At 35.5% G+C, this 15,245-nt stretch overlaps 2 protein-coding genes across 17 annotated transcripts in view; one reads left to right on the top strand and one right to left on the bottom strand.

Annotated features, from left to right (window-relative positions):
- Positions 1 to 13,192, top strand: part of LOC139809621 (FH1/FH2 domain-containing protein 3-like) — a 162,571-nt gene extending 149,379 nt beyond the window's left edge. For 7 of the 15 annotated variants that reach the window (XM_071772640.1, XM_071772639.1, XM_071772652.1 and 4 more), the window contains 2 exons: positions 3,172 to 3,342; positions 12,079 to 13,192. In XM_071772640.1, coding sequence (XP_071628741.1) covers positions 3,172 to 3,342; positions 12,079 to 12,152 — 245 coding nt within the window. In that variant the 3' untranslated portion in view covers positions 12,153 to 13,192. Of the gene's footprint in view, positions 1 to 3,171; positions 4,736 to 5,790; positions 5,895 to 12,078 lie in introns of those variants that run through there. The other 8 variants (XM_071772642.1, XM_071772655.1, XM_071772646.1 and 5 more) reach the window with 6 other exon arrangements.
- Positions 13,193 to 13,473: 281 nt separating this feature from the next.
- Positions 13,474 to 15,245, bottom strand: part of Fkbp14 (peptidyl-prolyl cis-trans isomerase Fkb14) — a 65,022-nt gene continuing 63,250 nt past the window's right edge. For both annotated transcript variants that reach the window (XM_071772663.1, XM_071772664.1), the window contains exon 4: positions 13,474 to 15,233. In XM_071772663.1, coding sequence (XP_071628764.1) covers positions 15,045 to 15,233 — 189 coding nt within the window. In that variant the 3' untranslated portion in view covers positions 13,474 to 15,044. The remainder of the gene's footprint in view (positions 15,234 to 15,245) is intronic.

Here is a 15,245-nt window from a genome sequence, read left to right as displayed (position 1 = left end):
AAAATAACGCACTCTAAAAGACGACGGCCGCGTCGTCGGCTGTTTCCGTACCGCGGATAAGAACAAAGTGCGAGAATTTCTCTTCATCTCCGTAATGTTCCAGCTCGGCGGTGGCGGCGACGCGCGCGAGATAAATGTCGCCCTTAAGCAGCGGCTCTTGCAGGCAAGATTTAAGGATAGCGTCGGGTCATTTGACGACATTACCGGAAAACGAGAAGTAAATGCGTCGCCGTCTTTGTGATTGTACGGCGCGCGTTTGCGGACACTGTTCTTTTCTCCTCCCCCCCCCCGCTCCCTCCCCCCGTGTTTAGCCGAACGTGAAACTTACCGGCGCGCATAAGTCCCCGTTCGTTATCTTTATTGCCTTTGCACGGGGGACTTATTCGGCAAAAGTTTCTCTTTTACACGACTCGGAATTTTCTCGCCCGAAATTCGCGATGATGTTCGAGATTGCGTATACCCGCCGCCGTATCGTTAAGCCGTAAATGTAACTTGGCTGGTAAGTAGCATTATCATTCAGCTACAAGAAGCGTCAAGGTAGGACGCGTCTTCGACGGTGTGTTGCTTCATAAATTCCGTATTCATGAGAGAAAAATTTCAACTTGAGTGGAATTTTTGTTTTACTCACTCTTTATTGCGCTTTACGCGCGCTATATAAGATATGGTAACTTTGCCTCAAGAGGGCAGAATGTAAAAGTAGTTAACTTCCAGGGGGAATATTCGAAGCGACGTGGATATTATTCGAGTCGGCGCGAAGAAATATCGCGTAAATAACGGCTTCTAAGAAATTTATTCCTAGAATTTGTTGGAAAGAATTCTATTGGACTCGATGTTATAAGTTTTATCGTAATATTGTTCACGAACTTGTTATCTTCCGTGCGCTATCTTCGCTTGCCAATTTTCTTTTCAGATAAGTCTCCACCAACTTGCTGTATTGTATTTATTATTTATGAATAGATATTCAATGAATTAGAAAGTTAGCATTTCTTTTATGAAGAATATTCCAAATTGGCCCACTTCTAAAGTTAACTGCTGTTGGAATTTAGATTTTTATAATTGTATTCAATAAGTACCTATAATATAATCGGAAAATTAAATTTAGTATTTGATAGAGATACATCACGTTCAATTAATTATAAAATAAAGTGATTGAAAAAACTAGTATGTTTATAAATATATAATATTTTTTAATTGTAGATCACTGAAAGCTCTACTTTTTCTGCAGTTAGGCACATCTTCTTCGATTGAATATTCGAAATATTGCTTCTGTTCCGTTATGATTATAATACTACAATAATATAATTCGATGTTGGATTTAGCATGATTCGAATATCCATTCCGAGTAACGGAGATTCATTGTTATGTACGATGAAAACCCGCGGCAAAGCCATCCTGGGAAGAATATCCAACAGGCGCGACTGACACATCCTGGATCTCGTAAGACTATATTACATTGTAACCGCGGATCACCACTTCCCTGAGGAAACGTGGAATTTTTATTCCTGCTCTCGCAGAGGAAGGCGGGGGGAGGGGTACGCGGTACGCGGAGGATTGGGTCGACTCAAGGAACAAGGGGTTGGTTCCTATCCAGCTCGTAAACCCGACCACGTGCATTACCGTGGCTGCGGCCGTCATAACTTTTCTCCCCTTTATTCTCGTGTATGCTCCGACATAAAGTATCTAAACGTCCCGTCTAAGTCGCGTTGGCGTTTCCAGCTGGATATGACGGCTCTCCAGTTCAACAGCTGGAAAAACCTCGCGAGTTGTGTGACAAGAATCGTGGAGGATAATGATTTATTTCACAATTTACTGAATAGTAATGATAATACTATGAACAAACTGACGTTAGAGATACAACGTTAATTATTATAACTGTTAACTTTATATAGTCTTGTTTTTATGTTATTTCTATTATAGTATTCTGATTAGAATACTATAGAATACTTAAATAAAATTTTGATAATTATTGAAAAGTGTAAATTCGGTTTTTCGAAAATTATAAAGTTCTAAGGAAATTTTTTAAATGATTTAATGGTACCTAATATAACTTTCACTTTTCATTATTTTTTAAAATAAGAGCACGTTATGTAATATTTTAAAATTTAAATGTAACTGAAGCTATAAACAAGTAATAAATATAAGATAGTGATATTTTATTTATACTGCTATTTAGTCGTTATTAAATGCAACTTTATGTATCTTACTTTCTTAATAATTGACCGACTTTTTTAATAATTAATATTAAAGGAATTGCATAACATTTTCTTAACTTATTCTTAATTAGGAATCTATCGTATAATTCACTCCAATTGCTCACGCAACGAATGCAAGTAGGACATAGCATTATCAGGATCTGTAGATCGGATCAGCGAGCAGGAAGCCATTTGAAAGTGTTTAACATTCCTTATGGTAGAGCAACCACGAAAATGAATTGTCTAGATTGATCTACGGTCGTCAAAGAACGCGTAATAAGAGAGATTTAAGGATCTCTTCCTGCCTCTTTTCGTTTCGCCCATGAAAATTCTATTACCACCCTCTCATCTCCTTCTTACTTCGTCTCTTTTTCCACAGTCCTTGTATCGAGAGTGTACGGAACTGCCTCCGCGATAGCTTTTCTGGAACGAGTTTGAAAGAAGCTCTGGAAGAAATTCTGTGTATTTGACAGTTTCGAAGTTTCTGCCCCGCGGACTGAATGTGGTGATTGTAAGAAATGAAATAGTGAGACGAAGTGGAAGAAGAATCTTGTACGCAATTTCCTACAAAGGATTGTCTTTGGTCAAACATTTTCCTTCTTAAGCATATTTCCGCATGAATAAATAGAAAAATCTATCTTAGCCGACGAAATTGTATGCTTAGTTGAAAATAATAATAGAGATAATATAACAAATCAACAATTTGCATCGTCATGATAATCATTATCGAGATAATCTCGTTTCTTTAAATAAATTTCTGAAAATGCATAAAAAATTTATAAATAGAAAAATTTTGTTCTTGTAACGAATTGACTATAAATTTAAATTTATTATGGATAAACTATTAACATATGCGACGTATGTATATTTTTTAGAAATAATGAAGAGATACGTAGTTTCGCTATGCTGCAGACAAAGCAATCTCAAAAAAATTTTGAAGTGTATTCATAGAGTAGCAAGAAATCTTATTATGTTTTAGGACGTATAATTCCACTGGGCCCGGTACTCAGAGATGAAAGCACTAACGGTAACTTGGCTGATGGTGTTGACGAACTATTGGAATCGCTGGTGAAAACCGCGACGAAAACGCCAGCCACCAGAACCACACCACGCGAACGCAAAAGGACTAGACACGCCGATCGTAAGTCTTGTAAGTGTGATCCCAGCACCATGCACCCAGATTCTCCTCTCCTATCTTTATCGATCGGTCTCTGGTCGCGAAATTGATGTATCAGTCGCTAACTGATTCTAAAATGACAACATATCTGTATGGACGCAACATAGATTTAATTTCAAAATTTATTGCAAAACATCCATTAATTTCTTAAAGGTAATACCTTACGGAATAAATCAAAGCGCGACAATTAAAAATTTTAAAAGAAGTAAGTCATTAATTATAAGATGCTTGTAATACTACTTGTAGAAATAATGTCAGCGCACATATGTTCATTCCCATATGTTAATTGCATTAGTTTCCATTTTTAGCGCTTCAGTATTATTTTGATGAGATGAAATAGAGTACAGAAAAGATGAGAGAGAGAGAAAAAATTGACAAGTAGAAAATTTGTCGTTAAAGATTTGTTGGTAACAGAAGGTACTGAGCGTTAACCACAGAATTTTCCAATAACTTCCAACGCCACGAGAGCCTTGAATTATTTGGCGTGCAATATACATTATTGATAACGGTTGGTCCACAGATAGAGCTATATGAGGCCACCAGAGTCGATCGATAAACGAGAAGTTTGGAGATGTCGGCGTCGACGCCCTAGATCGAACATGTGATCGTATGCGTGTCGTCGATTCGGCCTACTTATACTTTCATGCACTTTATTAGCACCGCAATCTCTACTTTAATATCCGCGCTTAATTTATCTATCTCTCAGCTACTGTTATTATCGAAGTTTAATAACGTAGATCTTGTATCATATACGATTTAAATCTTTGGCATAAGATGACTCGGACGGTGCTTTCAAAGTAAATGTGGAAATATGTAACATAAAATTATAAATGATAATAACGCGTAACTGTAGACAATATAAAACATAAAATATAATGAGAAGAGATATACATGTATGTATATATGCATACATAATGTATACATGAAATGAATATTTAATGTTTCATAATCTAAAAATTTCAGGTACGTATAATTTTTTATTTAAAAGTTTTCTTTCTTCTTTCAAAAATTTTGATATTTGAAAGAATATTTTTTACTCATGATAAAGTCCAGAATATCATAATATGAGACTATTATATTCTTTAAATATTTCGATAATTTATTTTGTTTCAAATAATATATAATATATAATTTAATTTATTTTCTTCTTAAAATAAATCTTATTTGGGACACTTAAAAAGCGAAATTTGTTAACTATTAGAAATTAATTAGCTAAAATTCTACAATTTTTAATATTGATTGTTTTGTTAAAATTTTGCCGAGAAAGACTGGAATTATTGTTGAAAAATTTTTCAAAGAAAAATACTTTAAAATTTAATATGAATCTCACGAAACGTTCTACAGAGTGTAGAATACAGATAATGCGCGAATAAAATCTTGATGTAATTCTTACCAATCGTAAAAGAAATTTTGCTGGAAATTGCAGTTATTAGTGAGTGCAGAATTCACGCGCGAACATGATTGAATCTGGTATAACGGAAAATGCAGCAGTCTGATCGAGATAACGTAACGCGGGATAATGCCGGTAGATTGTGGCGTTTTTCCATTTCTGTTTTGCCAGCCCCAGTGATCGATCTTAGTAGGAAGTTGAAATAATCCTTCACTGGACCGATAGCGCGTAAATCTCACCGTAATCCGATCACCGAGTGCGTTGGCCGAGCCGTTGGTCTTTTCTCTCGCGATACTTATGATAAGCTGATTCAGTACGCGTCCGAACGCTTCTAGCACGTACCCTTGTTTCACTATTATTGAGAGGAAAAACGGCATATTCAGCTTCAAGCAATTTATACTTTGGCAACTGTAAATGATTTCCTGTACTAAAATTTACAAGTTTCTCAGCACGATTATACAATATTGTCGTTTACTATATGATTTAAAGTTTTAAAGTTATAACAAGTATTTTTAAAATAAAAATTCTTTATTATTGTTTGAAAGGGTCGAAGCCCTAACGTTAGTGAGGATATTGTATTTTGTTAAATTAAAATATAGCCTGCCAGAATAAAATGTAATAAATCCAAGAGCTCATATGCAAAATTTGAGACAAATTAAGAACTAACTGTAAAGGGATAACACTCTCTTATCGCTACGATAGCATGTTCGGTCTGTTAATGATTTTCCAAAAATACTTCTCGGGAGCGGAGAATCTATCCTGCTTTTTTCCTTCCGTCTTATTCCGATCCATTCTTCGTTCAATTATCCCTCTCTGATCGAACCACGGAATCTGCGGTGATGGGATCTTCCTTTACCTTCATGTCATTGAACATGATCATTGAATCCACGGAGTGGATTCAGAGACTATAGTGAGACTCTGACACGACTTAGGCACGCTCCAATAACTTTATTTCAATTAAGATTAGCGGCAACGCTTGCTAACGGGGTGGCCTAGCGTCTTCTTGCGTCTCTTTTCTTTCTGTCCGACAGTGAAGCGATCGCGCACCCGGGAGAACAACACTACGCCGGAGGGGTATCAACCCTGATGGGCCAGGTTTTCGTGATCTCTGCGATTAAGGTTCGGTGCTTTTCAGGTTTCTTCTTTACGGACCTTTTCTTTTATCCAGCATGACGTGAACTGTCTGCATGAACTCTCTTGATTCACGTAATTGTCTTTTAATTTAGTTTACTAATATACATATTTGAAGACAATACGAAGATATTTGAAGACATGCAGTTACTAATATCTATATTGATTTTGTGGCACGTTTATTAATAAAATTGTTAATTATTAACACGCGACGAGATTGGTACTTAACTCTTTCGCTTCTCTTAAGTTGATTTCATCCAATTTATAAATTTAATTTGAAAAAACATATGTTTTTATCTTATTAAAATTACATCGTAGTCAAAATCGCGCAAAACAGTTAAAATTGCATATTTGATATTTAACTTTTTCTATAATCAAAATTGAATGGACTAATGATATTATGATATCATTACTAAAAGCTTGATATTAACTTAAATAATATCTCGCTTTTCATGAAAATATATTTAGATCACACGCCTTGGATTTAATTAAAAGAATAGCAATTATAAGAAAATATTTATAAAAGAATTACTACCTTTTTAACGAATTACTATCACTTTTAACAAGCAATTGACTGTTTAAATATATTTTGCACGTTATTATCAAATCGATATTCGTATAATAGTTGTTTCTCCAATGAAAGCATTACGGAATATATACTACGACTTCTCGCGGAAAGCCAAAAGCTATTCGGAAACTTTGAGACTTTGCTTTTGGATAACCGAATACGTTAGGATCGCGCGCTTTAAACTTCATGCAATTTTAGTCTCCTATAATATGCATAAGTGAGGCTAAATTGCGCGTTTGAGAGGGGAGGAGGGGTAAGTAAAAAGTTTACTTTCTAAATGGAGACCGGGGGTGTCTAAGTTTCTCGACTTAATAGAGACTTACGCAACGCAAGTGTCCCTCTCGCATGTGAACTTCTGACGCCTGGTATAACTCCACAGAGCGCATCTATTAGCATTTAAAGCTCGATACGAATGTTCTTGCCGCCCTCGTATGCATATATGGATGCATGAATATTTATAAATGTAATCCTTAGCAATGTTCATTACGTCTTATCGAAATGGAAACTTCTGTGGAAATCGGTCACCTGCAATCTTGATCTACCTTATACAGGGTGTTCCAGAACTAATGGCACAAAAGAAAGGGTGTTCCTACGTGAAAAATAAGTCAAAAATGTAGACTAAAACTTGGAAAGAATTAAAAAAAAATAGTTTTGTGTTATTTGTAATTAGAATTATAAAGTTTTTAGAAAAGAAGGCAAGTTAAATTGATTTTTGAAATGTTCTAAAGAATGTTGGTAGAAAAAGAGTAAAGATAGAATACAGGTAAATAAAATCATTGAAAGAAAAATGGTGCTTCTTGAATGCGTCACTGAAAAGTGCTTAATGTAAATTTATTGAAAGCGATAGATATAAATGAATTTATTTTTCGATGTTTTTAAGGTATTGAATCTTTTTGATATTATGTAAAGAAACTTGACGTTTGACTTACAAGGGGTACCTGCTTTCACTAGGATATTCTCATCGATTCGTCCGACACCGTGGTTTCGTAGCGAAATTATTGATGCGCCACGCTTGGATTGGCGTCGAATGATTTATCGGTGTGCGATCGTTTGAGCATAAACTATGATTTTGATTGCCATGCTAACGTCACGTCGAACATAAACCGCCAATCTATGGCTTGATATTTCGTACATTATGGTAATTGCCTGACGTTTCGCCAGAAAGAGCATTAAAATTGGGAAACAAAAACTAGGTAATATTCTTCAGAATTACATTTGAAATAATTTTTTTATAAAAATTTATTTTTTTAACGTTTATCAAAATGTATATAATATTCTCTCTTTTAATTTAAATATATTTCCATATTTATTAAAACTTAACATTTAATGTTTAATTAAAGTTATATTATATTGCGATATTTAATCTATAATTAAATTTAATATTTGGCAATATTTGCTGATTCAGAAAATATTGAAATTATAATAATATCGCTATGAAGCTGAAAATCCAAATACCACAATAATAACATTTTCATAAAACATATTGTTATGAAAATTTATTACGCGCGCGATATTTATTTGTGAACACTTTAAAAACAATGTAATTATTAAATACGTTTGTAATATTTTTACACAATCTCGTTCTTGTTTGTACGATATATCATTTTCAATGATAATTGCCGCGACAATCTAGCATCTGGCAATCTCTTACAATATAATAACAATATATAATATCATATTAGACCATAATCGCATTTATTCGTACAACGGGAGCTCGCTGTCATTACAAATTTACGTAAAAGCTGGGAAAGATATCTGGTTGCAGTGAAATCGGTTTACATTCCATTAACAACGCGTTAACAGCACAACGCGTAGGTTGCTTGTGTTCACGTGTGTTACCCGCCACGTGTAACAGCAAATAATCGGCCTGCGGACTTCATGTTTGTAAAGTCGCCCGAGCACGAGCGATTTAACTGAACAACATTAAATTGAAACGCCACACGGCACGAAACTCTATCGACGAGCAACAGGAAAATACGAGACAGAGAATTATTACCCGTTTATACATGGAAAAATAAAAAAATCACGACAAATTAGCAGCTCACTTACAGTAACGCGTAATAGAAGGCAAATCTGTTATATCTGTGAATATTTTAGTAATTTATACTGAGATTGCTGCTCGCAATGCTAATAAATACATATGTAAATTCCCATGATGACATTCGCTCCGTTTATAATTTTACGTAATATCTTGCAAAGAATTATCCATGATTTATAAATGTTAGTATTAAAAATAAATCCTTGAAACGGGCAATAAGAGCCAAGCGTGACGTTTAAACTGCTAAATTTTAGTTAGTATTAAAATTGTCATAAGAATATTAATTTCTAATTATGACAAACGAATATAAATATCAATCGAAGAAAAATGGAGCATTGAGCCGTAACAAGGTGTTGGTGTTCATATATTCTATACTTAAGTAAAGAAGTAACGAATTATAATGTACATACTGATGTACATAGTGTACATATACATATATTCCAACTTAATAGACTGCGCGTCGCATATTTGTCGGACTTGAAACACAGCTATCTTGGAACATTAATATTCCCCTTCCCTCCCCGGAATTAAATCGAAGCGATTTAATTGTTTAAAAAACTGTAAAAAACTTACACTATGTACAGTATGTACATTATAATTCGTTACTTCTTTACTTAAGTATAGAATATATAAACACCAACACCTTGTTACGGCTCAATGCTCCATTTTTCTTCGATTGATTTCTAATCTTGTGAGCCTTTATTATTATGAATATAAATATCTTCACTTAAAATGTCATTATTTCTTGCTGTAAGAAAAGGGATTATATTATATATGGATTTACTCCTTTGCTCATTTGCTCTCTGCGCCTCTGCAAGCGCAAATGCGTTTATTGCGAGGATAACGAGAAGGATCAAAGGAATAGCGGGTAATTATCGAAGGAAGAAAAATACACGCGCAATGTTAGTAGTTTGCGATAGTATTGAGAGTCCTTTGTTACACGATACTAGATCAAAGAAGCTAATATTATCGATATCGAGGGTCCTCGGTGATAGCATTATTATCTCGGAGTAGGTACTTCGAAGCACGTTCGGTGCGGTTGCTCGCGTTATCGATTCTATGTTTGCAAACCGTAATGAAACTGTAATTACCAGACAATGCGCTAATTTTTCGTTGACTTTAAATAAGCAGCACTAATTGTAGTAAGCATAGAGTGCGAAATAATTAAAAATGTTGGCCTTTCTCGTATACTACTGTACTCTGTACTTCAAGACACAGAACTAAACAAAAAAATTTTAGTATCTAATAAATCACTTACTATAATTAATCTTGAATTAAATTAAATTAAAGGGACAAAGTATATTTTTCTTATGATTTAAAATTTGTAAAAATAGTTTAGAAACTTAAATTTTACCGAAAATATATGGAATATCGCTTTCCTACTTTTTTATTTAAACTTCTTTTTCATTTTAACGGTAATATTTAAAAAAACGTTTTTTTTCCAAAATAAACTTCTGCATTGCATACATTGTTAAATATTAAAGGACGAAATTTAAACCAATACCTTAAATTAAATAACATTTTGTTATTTTTTATTACCATGTGTGTTGAAATGTATTATTTTAACACAATACAGTATTATTTCCACTCTATTGATTTAATTAAATTAACTTTATTTTAGTTAAATTAACAACACTGAGTAAGAATAATAGTGACCTATAGGAATGGTTAAAAATGACTCAAATTTAGTAGGTATATAATTTGACACTATGTGAATTGAATAGTGTATAAAATAGCACTCTTGTGTTTGTGTAGGTATATCAATAAAATTTAAAAATAAATGTATTTAATTTTACATAACTTCTAATACTTTTGACTTATAAAAATAAAATTGTACAAGCATGCGTCTCCACATCTTTATGCAATTGTCAGTATTAATTTTGAGGGGGCAAGGGGGAGAAATTTCGAATCTATTTCAGTAATTTCCTGAATCCACCAACAGCCGTCGGCTTTCTAACTGTATTCCGAACAGTTTGTTTACTATCGGACATATCGGCAAACCATCACGTCGACTAATCTCCACACAAAGCGGCAAATTAACTCCCAGTTAATTATTTACGTGATCGAAATAGTGCGACATGTGTAACAGAATTCCGATATGTGCACATTGATACTGCTATTAATATCACACCCGATTTTGCCGGTATTTCTATCGACGCATGAAACAATAAAACTAACAACGAACGGCTTGTTTTAATTTATTAATTGTCAATTTTCTTTTATCTGTTTGCTGAACGTGGAGCCATTTAGCGATGTATTTTCTTCATACAACGATCGCTATAATTGTTAGTGGCAAATTAATTAAAATTTAGAAGTTTCAATGCACGATTAAATGTAAAGTTCCGACAGATGCTTGCAGTGTATTAATTAAAAATTGCTGAGTTTATTACAATTTTACATCAGACTAATGAAAGAGAGCTGTTAGCATAGAAAATATTAATTCAACATTTTATAGATGATGGATTAACATACAAACGACATCGATGAAATTTTATTGTAATTATAAACTCATTGTCAGTTATTTCTCCTTTACTTCCACAGCATGTTTCTTGGAATGCTTTTTTTTTTTTTTTTTTTTCCCACGTGAGGAAATCTTCCACCTCTGGGATCCCGGTTTCCCGGTTTACCCAGAGGCCCCCTCCTTGGAGGGAGAAGACCCCCCCCCGCCCTCCGGGGAGAGGAGCGAGGGGAGTGTGGGATTCTACGCGTGCCGTAGGCGACACGCGCAGCCTACCCACTAAAACCTCACGGATGTCCTTTGCCTCGCCAAACTGGGAGCATCCGGGAACATGATTATTGCCGATCTGGATTACTCCCACACCTATGAGCCTAAGCTCTGAGGCCTTGAGCCTTGAATCGCGTATGAGGCAGAGTGTGGACATCACCCACCCTGCCTCCCCTTCCGTTGTTATGGGAGTATGGCTGACTCTCCGTAACCCCGCCGGGGAGCCAGCCTCCCTTCCTCCGGGCCTGTCCCCTGTCGGGGGAATTCTTAGAATGCCTCAATAGGGTTATAATATTCTCACTTATCTCTTTCTTTTTATGTATGTATACCATTCAAAATAATATTTTACTATAGGAATCACGCTCTTAGAAAATATTTGTTTTTTTGTGTGTTTTTGTTAATTTGTATTTTAAATACAAATCTTGTGTAAACTGTATTAGAAATGTTATGTTGAAATACAATATAAATGTGTTACTAACTCGTCAAATTTATTTTACTTATCGTTTCCTCATCTTAATTTTTTTAATCGAAAAAAGTTTTTAATAATTTAATAAATTTCCGGCAGAAGTTCCTGTATCAAGTACAATAGTAATTTCAAATACTCAAATAACTTTTGCACTTACTTTGGAAAACTTGGCGAAATATAAAATAAATTTGGTCTGTTTTAATAGATTAACAAAACAATTTTTTTTATATAGAAACGTATTGTAAAAAATAATTGCGTAAAGAAAGGTGAGAGGGACGTGAGACAATGTGATTGATTTAAAAAGTATCACGTCTTACGTCATTTTACATTTGCTTACAACAAAGTAAGGAATATTATCGACGCAAGCTACTATGTTGTGCTTCTTTTTCAGTGCGTCGAACGCTAAAGAACGGTCTCTCGGAAGAGGAAAAGAAGCACATCGCCGCCTACATCAAGGGCTATTGACTGTGATAATACTCGAAGGCGACGACATGCTCTCACGAAACGAGACGAAGAAAGAGCGAGACGTCGATATTGCGAAAGGGCGGAACGGTGAAAGCTCGGTGAAAACATTGCGATCCCCGTCGTAGATCTTCGACTATAGGATCCTGTCCTTCCCCATCAGAATTTTCCGAGATCAGACGGCACGACAATCGGCTCTGGAACGCGTCGCTGACGTTCGCCGAGTTCGATTTTTGCGTGAAGCCCCATGTGCACTTCGTGCGTGCACCTGCCGACTTGCTAAGACGGAATAATAAGTATGAGCAATAAACAGAAAAGAATACTGTAATTTTGTCGCGAATTAGACAAGTATTAATCGGTGATTTAGGCTTAAGCGAATGATCAAGTGAAGTAACATGTTCGTACGAGAAAAAATATCTCGCATGCATATTAGGAATTATTACATAGGAATTTCCTCGTAGAGAGATTTTTTTTATGTAGGTCCTTCTGTAAACAGTTTTGTTTTACAAAATTTTCCTTGTTCCATATGTAGAAGTTTCTGAAAGTCTCGAGACGCCGCGACTACGTAAGACTACATTTACGTTTTTTTTTGTCTCTTTGAAAGTTATTACGTGCGTTATTTACGTATATATATTATATACATTTTACGTATCGTGCACGGTACTTCTCGAAAGATTCATTCGAATCATGGACGACAGGGTCGACTCGACAATCATATATGTGACAGCATGTGCCTCGACGAATTTTTATAATCGATCGATTTTTCAAGACCGACTACCGGAGTAATCGATAATTTTGCTCGCGTCGATCTTTACAACGAAGAAACAGCCATTTTGCATTATACGAAATAAATATATCCTAGAACGATTCCTGTCGAATAGCAAATATACTGATATATACCGGACGACATAAATCTGCCTAGCAACTTAATTATTTTAATTATCATTTATTATTGCGTTTCGTAGAAACGCATAATCGCGCAATTATTGTAACTTTTTGTGGAAATAATTCTTTAAATAAAAGGAGAAGCAATTATAAAAATAGATAGATTCTTTTTTCCTCTTTCAGAATATCTTTTCTTTTCAGAGGAAGGCAACTTATTTCAAAACTTAATAATTCCCGGATTTTTTAGAAGTTCATTCTCTACAACACAAAAGGTAAGTTTTAGATTAAGTACATTGTATACAATGATCAAACATAAAATAATAAAGGATAAATAATTAATTATTAGATGATTAAAATAGAGAAATATTTTATTGCATTTGTATAACTGCCGCGAGTAAAGTAAACTTTCAGACAGGGATGCAGAAATTGAAAGAGGTAGTTATATAACAAACTGTGCTCGAGACACACGATTTATTATTAACCATCATCCAACTTTAACAACATACAATATAATGTAGTAATAAAAACGTATCAGTTAAAATGTAATAATGCGACGATAGGGGGATGCCCGCGTAAAAGCGACCATATTCATCTCCACTACGCATCCTCGGGATATTTCCTCTTTCTCCTTTTCTTCGTCATCCTCTTCTTGTCTCCTACGTGAATATCGCGCGCGCGCGAGAGACTCTCGAGCAAGGGATCGTTATGACTGGGACAGGTTGGTGGAAGCTTTTTTTTAGAGTAGGACAGAATGCGTGTGATTTTCAGGCACCGTACGTCGATGCCTTTTAGTTATGCTAACATTTATAATCATGTAGAAAAAACATTCTTTCCGTCACACCTTCATCTCGCTCTATCATCACAATCTCACTTTCTCTCTCTTTATATTTTTATATAATATATATAGTGCGAAACATACACAGCCTCTCACTTTATGCCACTACAGTGCAGTCATTCGAGCAGACATCCGTGAATTTCTTTTTCTTTTTTTGTTACTTATATCGTATTAAAATGTACAGCGACGTCGTTGCGCCGGAATGTTTTCTGCTTAGGAATATCCGCGAAAATTTCGCTATGGATCTTTGAAATTCGGCAAACTTTCAGAGTGGTTGAAAATGACAAAATAGAACAACGGAACCTTAATAGAGACCATTGGTTTGATATATATTTTTCACTATTTACCAGGCAACAAGAAATTTGTGTATTATCGGAAATTTTATTTGGTAAAAAAACCATAATTCTGCTCAACGTAAACTAACTATAAAAATTAAACAACTGCAGAAATAATTGTAGCGTTATAAAGATTTTCAAAAAGAGATTGTATGATAAATACCGTAAAACAAACATATTATTGAGCGACAAAGATTGTATAAATCTTCCTAGCAAGATGTGCTAGGATAGGAAAGGTTCAGGTGGCGATTACGCCGGAAATCAGTTGAGATTCCCCCTGCAGATTCTCGAGTAATGTTGTGCGTTTACGATGGGGTGGCTCATATTCCGAACGAGTGAAATCGTATCCTTTAGAAAATCCGGATTAAAAAAATTAGGAAATTTCTTGAAGCTACTTAGGGCCATCAAATAGTTCTCAAAATTCCCAGAGACCCTTTTCCGCATTTTTCAGAAAACAGTTTTCACTTTACGAATTTTCAGACTTCGTTGTTAATCAAAAATGTCCACCTACTCCTGTAAGTTTCCTGAAATCAAGGACACGAGTACGACTCGACGAGCCGGAGATTCCCGAGGATCGTATCCCGCTGACGCTGTTATCAGTGGTGCTGTATCGGAAAAGTTTGCTGGTAAATTCGCTCGGTCTTGCGAGCTGGAGCACGCGTGTACTCGGCACAATCGATCAGTGTATCCTGCGGGAATACCCGAGAGGGGACTCGAAGAGGTGATTTTATACAGAGGTGAACACGTGGTGGCGCGGGGCGCGTCGATGTCGTCGACGATTGAGGCGACGACGACGTCAACAACGGGCGCTCGGAGACGCGATGATGAGGGACGAAGACTTCAGAGCTCATCATGCTTCGGCCCACTGAACTCGTCGTGGGAGATGAAGCCGTTCTTGTCCTTATCCTCGTGCTGGAAGATCTCCTCCACGAGCTTATCGTGATCGGCCAGCATTTTTTTCACGTCTTCATTTTCACTAGCGCTAGCCTGCTCGGCTTCTATCACCTGTTTCCGCAAGTAATCGCTTACCTGCGAACAAAA

The sequence above is a fragment of the Temnothorax longispinosus genome, chromosome 3 (assembly GCF_030848805.1).
Source record: "Temnothorax longispinosus isolate EJ_2023e chromosome 3, Tlon_JGU_v1, whole genome shotgun sequence".
Taxonomy (NCBI): domain Eukaryota; kingdom Metazoa; phylum Arthropoda; class Insecta; order Hymenoptera; family Formicidae; genus Temnothorax; species Temnothorax longispinosus.
This window is presented reverse-complemented; position numbering and strand designations above follow the sequence as displayed.